Below are 8,817 nucleotides of genomic sequence, written 5' to 3' on the forward strand. Positions count from 1 at the left end.
AGTTCCTCAAATAGCTGTGGCACTTGTTTCAAAGAGTCGTCAATTGAAGTCTTGAGTTTCTCTGAGAGCTCTGCAGCCACGGTTCCTGAAGCAGCCACCGACCCTTTTATGCTCTCTTTAAGAATATCAAACACCTTTGAGATTATAGAATCTAATGAGTTAATTATCAGCCGAAGGATCAACTCGAAGCACCCCTTGATGGCCTCGGCAACTTTTTGAAAAATTCCGAGGGAGCCTTCACCAGAACCTTTGAGACCTTGGAGTAACAACACAATTGTGTAAGCAATGGTGTTGAAGATTAAACGTGTTAGTAGACTCCATAATGTTACTACAACGAATGTAATAGGTTTTAGAAGAAGAACCAACATTAGGACAATGTTTGAATTTGATATGGAGTAAACTTATATGGAAGGCAAAAACAAAGATCTGTATACCATTATATATCATAAAATTGGAAAGTTCCAGGGACTTTGAAGGTTTCAAAGTCACCTTTTCCGAGTAATTTATGTAACAAGTAAACTCTTGAAGCCCATTGGTTAGAGAAGTTTCGAGGAACAAGCTAAGGGATTAGCAATTGTTTTCCCACGCATCATGTTAGAAACTTGCAAGTAAGCACTTAAATAATTAGTAAGAAAAACAACTACTTACGTCATCTCTTTAGAAAGAAGTTCGATGGATGCTTTGAAGCAATTCCACTTAATGTCGTCAATCGCTATCTGAATCAATTTGTGATTGCATTATAATATGTCCATACCATCCAGATGTGAAATCAAATGTATAAAATTATAATTTGGCAGTACTTAGCTTCTAGAACAGCTTGATATGCATTTATTTAAAATCCAATTCTTATTCCAATATTACATTGATTTTGTGTTCCAAAATTACAAACGTTCCCTCTTAATTTCTTTCCTTCATCTTGTAAAGAGACTATAAATCTTCCTTCTAAATCATTTCTTGCTTCAGCCCGTGTTCCACAGCAGAATAAAAGGCCTTATAAAAAATTTCACAAAATTCCTGTAATCCTCCAGATTATCGTCATTGTCAAGAAACTTCTGTTTTGGTATGTTTCAATCAGTGATCAACAGATTTCTCAAAACTGGAATTGGACCTCATGGTATACTCTGCAACAAGTTGAGCAAAAGAAGATGACTTATTCTCTAGCAAATTTGATGGGGTGTCATACTCCTCAATAACTCCTGCAGCAATTTCTAACCCAATCAGACAAAAAACATCAAGGTACAAAGAATATCAAAGTTCTATGAAGAATAGCAGTGTTTCCTGACCTTGACTAAGAAGCAGAACCATATCACTGTCAAGAACAGAAGTTATTCGATGTGCAATAGTAATGACTGTGGAGTCAGAAAAATGTTGCCTAAGAGTTTGCTGGATTAAATTATCTGTAGCTGTATCAACCGATGCAGTGGCTTCATCAAGTATCAAAACCTTGCTTTTCTTCAGCAGTACCCTACCAAGGCAAACCAACTGCCTTTGACCCATACTCCAATTCTCACCATTCTCACTAACTGCAGCATACTCAATAAGCTCAGAATTAGATACTATCATATTATCTATATGAGGAAAGTTATAATAACACGTATTACACTGTTTAATAACTTTATATTAAATGTGAATTTTATAAATTCAACCATTAGATTAAAAGTTTATATCTCTTAGATCATATATACAATATTTTATATTAATCCAAGATGATTTGATACTTCATTTTTATAAAACAAAATTGACGTAATATATTCATTTCAAAATACACTAAAATATGAACACTTTGATTACCTTCAAGTTATTCAATTTTAACAAAATTACGTATAAAGTGATATGAACTTTCAATATAACGGTTGAATTTACAAAATTCACAATTAATATAAAGTTATTGAGCGATGCAATACTTAGAAAAAGTTAGACCGATGTAATTATAACCCCTATATATATATATGAGCTGGGTTTAAATATAATGGGTATAACTTTTATGAACTATTATACTACTTAATAACTTTATATTAAATATGAATTTTGTTGATTCAACTGTTAAATTATAACTTCATATCACTTTATATATTTATATCTAATTTTGTTAAAATTGAACAATAATTTGAAGGTAATCAAAGTGTTCATATTTTAATATATTTTGAACTGTATATATTACGTCAATTTTGTTTTATAAGAAAGAAGTATCAAATCATCTTGAATTAATATAAAATTTTATATATATGATGATCTAAGAGTAAAGAACTTTCAATCTAACGATAAATTTAGAAAAATTTACATTTAATTGAAAGTTATTTAACAGTGTAATAATCAATAAAAGTTACATCAATATTATTCTAATCTTCCTCCCTCTCTATATAATATATATATATATATATATATATACACACACACATAGGCATGGCAATCTAACCCACTCCCGTGGGTATTCGCCCGAACCTGCCCCGATTTGGATGGGGAAAACCCGTGTTTATCGGGTTCGGTTTCCCCCGATTGATAAAATCGGGGGCGGGAGCGGGGACGGGGATGTTAATACCCACCCCGCCCCCGGCCCCATACCCGCCCCGCCCCCGCCCCGCTTAATAATATAATTAAAAAATTATTTATATATATATATAAACCAAAATTATAAATATTTATATGTAATAATTTATATTATTTTACTTTTTTTATTTTTTTTTAAATTATTCATATTTATTTAAAAGAAAAAAAAAAATAGGAGCAGGAGCAGGAGCGGGGGTGGGGGCGGGGCGGGGAAACCCGAACCCCGCTGGGGAGGATGGGGACCCAGATTTTATCCCCGACGGGTATCGAGAGCGGGGGCGGGGCCGGGGCGCCGGCCCCGCCCCGTTGCCATGCCTACACACACATATATATTCTCAGTAATGTTCAGAGACAAACCTGCGGAGTCAAGCTTTCCTTCTTTCTTTCTAACTTCATCTCCAAGTTGACACTTATCCAGAGCCTATTTATAGAAATGTAAATCAGTGAACACAATACAAATTTGAAGAACAATTACATGTCTTTTGGACCAAACTTGGTGTCTACATATTTTCATAAATAACACCAACCCACCTCCCAAATTTGTTCATCAGTGTATTCTTCTAGGGGGTCCAGATTACTTCTCACTGTCCCTTCAAACATTGTTGGATCTTGAGGAATAATGCTTAGTCTAGACCTCAAATCATGAAGTCCAATTGAAGAGATGTTGATGTTGTCAATCATAACTTGCCCTGAACTAGGCTCAACAATTCGGAAAAGTGTTTGAATGAGAGTAGATTTACCACTTCCTGTTCTCCCAACAATGCCAGTTTTCAGTCCTCCACGAAATTTGCATGTAAGACCACGCAACACAAGTGGAAGGTGTGGAGCATAGCGAACCTTCATCATGGGCAACACAATATTACATAAAACTGTTCTATGAAATATGCCAGATTTTCTGTTTCAGAAGATAATTTCTAACCATTTTGGAAAAGAAAATCTTATAATTAATTTCATAAATCAATTGACCACAAAATGAAATAAAACAAAAGTACAAAACCATAACATATAATAACTCAAATTACCTGCAAATCTTGAATATCAACCTCTCCATGTGAGGGCCAAGAAGGATCTGGCTGATTTTCTTCTAAAGAAAGAGGAGGCTCACTAGGAATACGAGTATATTGAAGTATTCTTTCTACTGATATAATTTTGTTTTCCATGTTACAGAGATTCCATATCACCCAAGATTGTATCATGTTCAAATTAAGTCCATATGTAACACTTAAACCAGCAAGGCCTTCAAAATCAGAAAATAGTATAAAAGGGAAACAATTATGTTCAATTCCATATTACATTAGCAGATTAAATTTTGATTTGAAACATAACAGATTGGAATTACATACCTGGATCTATGAATCCCGGTGGAATAGATATTAAGAAAATTAATGAAAAGGCAAATGTAAAAGCGGACAACATATCTAAGCGGAAGCACAACCATTCCATGGCACCAGAAATATTGAACACTGGCCGAGAATACCCATCACTCAGTTTCATATTTGTTTCCCGAAATCTTGACTGCTGATCAAAGCTTCTAATAGTTGAAGTGCCAGAAATTGTTTCAGCGAAGTGTTGAATGGTTGGGGCTTTGCAGACCCCAACTAAACGTGATAGTTCTCGGGCTGATGGTATATAATATTGCTGCAAAATTACAAGTTTGTAAGATGTTGGCTATCGAATAATATTGCATAATGGAGTCAATTTTGCAAATAAATTTGGTACATAATCTGTGCAGGCAAAGATATTGCCAGACAAGGATGGAAGTAATGCAAACAATATGTGCCACCTTATTATCATAGGCTTCATGATCCAATTAATACCTGATACCAGATGCTGACTGCTATCACAGGTATAAAGACAATGAAAACCTGCCATGCAGCTTGAGACATCACTGCTATAATTCCAAAAAGCTGGATCAAAGAGAAAGCAAATGACCCAATTTGATAAGGAATGTCTGTATCCACAGCACTTTGGTCAGTTGAAGCCTGCAAGAGAAAAACATGAAGCAAGACAAGTGACAAAGTATTCTATAATCTATAGTTGTTTAAAACAACCAACAAAATAAAGGGAACTATTAATTTAGAGGAAAAACGCTATATTAGATACAAAAACCATCTCTAAAACACAGAAGAACAAAAAATTGAAAAAAATGGGGTTTTCATACTCTGTTAAGGACTCGCCCACTTGGAGTGGAATCAAAAAACGACATTGGAGCACGGAAAATGCAGAAGTGCATTTTATTGAAGAGTATAGTAGCTGTCTTATAACCAACTGTGACAAGAAGTATTGCTCTAACAAGGACGCAGAAAGCGCTTCCAATGGCCAAACCAACATAGACTACTATAAGAGTCGTTCCTTCAATAGGTGGCTCCACATCTTCTGAGATGGGGGTCGCCCAAGCCATCCAATAATTGCTTCCAATTTGAAGAGCTTGAAAAAGAATCTGAGCTAACAATATGAATGGTATCAAAGCTCCTCCATATGCTGTTGTGATATAGTTCCAATAGACTGAAAGGCCAACTCTACCTTTCTCTCTTTCTTCTTCTTGAATAAGCTGGCCTTTTTGTTCACTTTTTTCGTCTATTTTACCACTTTGCTCATCTTTGCTTGCCTTTTCTTTAAAACCCTGGGTGTCCGAGACCTTTACACCATGTTCCAAGGTATTTATTTCATTAGATGTTGTCACTCCATCCAACGAATCTAGTGTAGACAAAGCTTTTTTGTGTGCACCAACGAGTTCCATGAAATCAGTACCACTATTAAGAAGATCTTTATACTTTCCACATTGAGTAATTTTTCCATCTTTCATGACCTAACAAGGATAACATGATGAAATTAAAAAAAAAAAAAAAAAAAAAAATTCTCTCACATTAATGACAATAAATTTACAGGAAATGCTCACCAATATAAGGTCAGCAGCAGGTAAGAACTCCACTTGATGAGTGACATAAACCACTGTCTTTGAACTTAAAAGGCCCAACAGACATTCCTGCCATACACAAAACAAAAGGCTTCACTTACTAAAACAAAAATATTTGTGTCATGTTGGAAGAACTACATTTCAAAATAGTAAAATCAAGGATTATTTGTAATTTGTATTATGCAAGCAAAACATAATAGCTCGGGTTATATGGTCAATAATAGACAAAATAATAAAACCAGATTACCTTAAAGAGGTGAGAGCCAGTGTGAGCATCCACAGCACTAAAAGGATCATCAAATAGATATATATCAGCATCTTGGTAAAGAGCACGTGCAATTTGTATTCTTTGTTTCTGTCCACCACTCAAATTTATTCCACGTTCTCCTATAACTGTTTGATCACCAAATGACAAAATCTCCAAATCCTTCTTCAAGGAACAAGCTTCAAGTACCTTCTCGTACCTTTCTCTATCCATGTGTGTACCAAACAATATATTATCCTCTATCTTTCCGCTCGGTATCCATGGAGATTGAGCAACATAAGCCTTTGTTCCACAAACCTTAAGAGTGCCTGATATCTTTGGTACTTCTCCCAATACACAAGAAAGTAAAGTAGACTTGCCCGATCCAACAGTACCACAAACAGCAACCCTCATTCCATGTAAAACTTTGACATTTATATTTTGCAATGTTGGGTTAGGGGAAGACAAATCCCAAGAAAAGTTTCCATCAACTACTTCAATTGCTGTATCAGAACTACCCCAAGGAAGCTTCTCTACAACATCAGGCTGCAAATCATCAAGACGAAGGAATGACACAATCCTATCCAGAGAAACCTTAGTCTGTATTATCATTGAAATTGTATCAGGAAGATTATAAATGGGCTCTTGAAGAATCCGGAACGTTGCAAGGGCAGACAAGATCCTCCCTGATTCAAGGGGGATCCCTAAAAGCATACAAGTACCGAAAGTAACCACAGAAACAAGTGTGGGCGCACCCCAAAACACAAATGTGGTTATGGCTGCTGTATAAACATATTTTTTTAACCAGCCTTGCTCCGTTTTCCTGAGCTCAGTTATTTTGGATAGAAACTTCATCTCCCATCCTTGTAGTTTAAGGATCCTCATATTTCTTAAAATCTCAGAAGTGGCCTTCATTCGTGTATCCTTCGACTCCATTAACTTATTTTGATACTTCTCCCCCAATGATCCCAAAGGAGCATTTGCCAACATAACAACAACAGTTGTGACAAGAGCAGCAATTGAAGCAAGGCCAAGGTTTTTATACAGAATCAACAAGGCCAACGTAACTTGCAGAACCACCATCCACAAATCATGCATGTACCAACAGAAGGCACCGACTCTTTTAGCATCAACAGTCATGAAATTGATTATCTCCCCAGAAGTGTGGACCTGCTTTGATTGACAAGAAAGGGTGAGAGCCTTATTAAAGATCAACGAGACAAGCAGCCCATTAATCCGAATTCCAATTTGCTGCAACCTAAAGAACCAATGCCTTTGGGTGAGACACTCTACAAGCTTTGCAAAGAAAAAGGCAGAAACCAAAACATAGCCCTGGTTTTCATACTGGCGTCTTCCATCAAGGTATTGAACAAAAGCATCAATGAGATAAGGACCAACATAAGAAGCCAAGGTGTTCAAAAATGCAAGAAAAGCTGTGAAGAGAATCCCCTTCCACGCTGACCACACTAACGCCTTCACCAACTTAAATGTGGTGACACTATTGATTGCATTTGCACCACCACAATAAGCCTCAAGTTTTTCCCTGAAACTTGGAAAAGCACCAACTACACTATCTCCTGGGTCTAGTTGAGGAACATCCTCAAGGTCCAAGGGCTTCTTATTGCCAACAGCAATAAGAGAACCCATCCAAGAGAAAGTGAGAATACTGAAAATTCCAGCATTAGAGAAAGGGGTAACAGAGTCCCCACCCTTGGTCTCTTTTGCATCACCATTCAAAAGAGGTTCCCGAATACCGTTACTATCATCATTCTCCTGAACCTGAACGTGACCCTTGTTCATCAGAAAGTACCCCACGTAACAGAAGAACAACCCGGCACAAGTGGACACAACATCATCAACCAAGTACTGACCTGGCCTTCCACGAACAACAACAATGTCCACCACGAAGGAATAGCAAGAAACAAACAAGTACAAAACGCACCAACCTCTGAAGAAAAACGAGAACTTTAAGCACCCCTTGTGCAGGGAAACAGAAACAACGCCCCAAGCAAGCGTTTTGAGCGCTAAATCGAAAAGGGTCACAATCAATACACTTTCTGGTTCTGACCAGCCACTCGTGTACCAGTAGAAGAAATTTAACAAACAGAGAATGAGACTAAAGCCAGAAAGAGCCACAGAACCAAAGACAGTCGTTTTGCTGTTACTTGGTCTCTCCTTCTCACCAGACTCTTCTCCCCTCGGTTCTGCCGCAAGTGTGACTTTGCTCCAAACCCATGACAGCAAAAGCACCAACAGTAACAGAAGGTGGATGGAGGCTGATAAGGCACTAAGAAAAATGGGTTTGAGGAGAATATCAGCGACAGGGTGCATGAGAGAAAGGAGTGAGGAAAAAGAGAACATGGTGTCAAAATGGAGAGAAAATTTGGCTTATCTTGAGAATGGAGAATGTGAAGATGAAAACTTTAAGGTTATAAAGAACGGAAAGCTGGGCGCAGAAGACTGAAGAAGTCAAAGAAAGAGAGTGAAAAGCAAAACAGTGTTCCGTGGGGCGGAGGTAACGTGGTGCCCAAGACTTGAGAGTTTAGTGGAAAGAGACGGCGAAGGAAGAAACAAGGAAGATGAGATTCAGAACCACTCACAAATTTTAACTACGACCACACTTTTTAACCTATTTCTTTTAATATGTTATTATTTATATAATAATTAACGATTACAAAAAAATCTAAATCAGAAAAAAAATATATATATATTATTAGTAATAAATTTAACAAATTTCTGTTAGAAGTGTCCAAAAAATAATTCTGTTAAGCTGTCAAAAAAAATTTCTGTTAATGATTAAAAATGTATTTAAGAATTTAAGGATGCATCTCCCTATTTGAAATATAATATTTTTTTAATACATTTCCTTATTTCGAGGAAGTAAATAGTACTGTCAAAATAAAAAATAATGTTACTTTTATTTTTTTTTCATTCTATTTATCGTCGATAATAGCTACGTTATAGGCACCTTAAAAAGTGGGATAGCTGGCCTCAAGATTTAACGCAGCGCAGAATTCAAATTTCTGACCTTGCTTAAGCGAGGATCAACCCTTACCACTAAATCACACGCTCAAAATTTTTATTTTATTTTTTTACATATAACATCCTT

General features: G+C 36.4%; 1 protein-coding gene across 1 annotated transcript; it reads right to left on the reverse strand.

The window, feature by feature from the left end:
- Positions 1 to 762: 762 nt before the first annotated feature.
- Positions 763 to 8,266, reverse strand: LOC109807759 (ABC transporter C family member 3). Its single transcript, XM_020370371.3, has 10 exons — positions 5,712 to 8,266; positions 5,447 to 5,533; positions 4,709 to 5,356; positions 4,365 to 4,529; positions 3,891 to 4,185; positions 3,570 to 3,784; positions 3,079 to 3,384; positions 2,905 to 2,968; positions 1,284 to 1,523; positions 763 to 1,196 (listed from the first exon to the last, which is right to left on the reverse strand). The coding sequence occupies exons 1-10, from the start codon at positions 8,067 to 8,069 to the stop codon at positions 1,072 to 1,074; spliced, it is 4,503 nt and encodes a 1,500-aa protein (XP_020225960.1). The 5' UTR covers positions 8,070 to 8,266; the 3' UTR covers positions 763 to 1,071.
- Positions 8,267 to 8,817: the final 551 nt, after the last annotated feature.

Source organism: Cajanus cajan, chromosome 4, assembly GCF_000230855.2.
Source record: "Cajanus cajan strain Asha chromosome 4, NIPB_CcT2T_4, whole genome shotgun sequence".
In the NCBI taxonomy this organism is placed as follows: domain Eukaryota; kingdom Viridiplantae; phylum Streptophyta; class Magnoliopsida; order Fabales; family Fabaceae; genus Cajanus; species Cajanus cajan.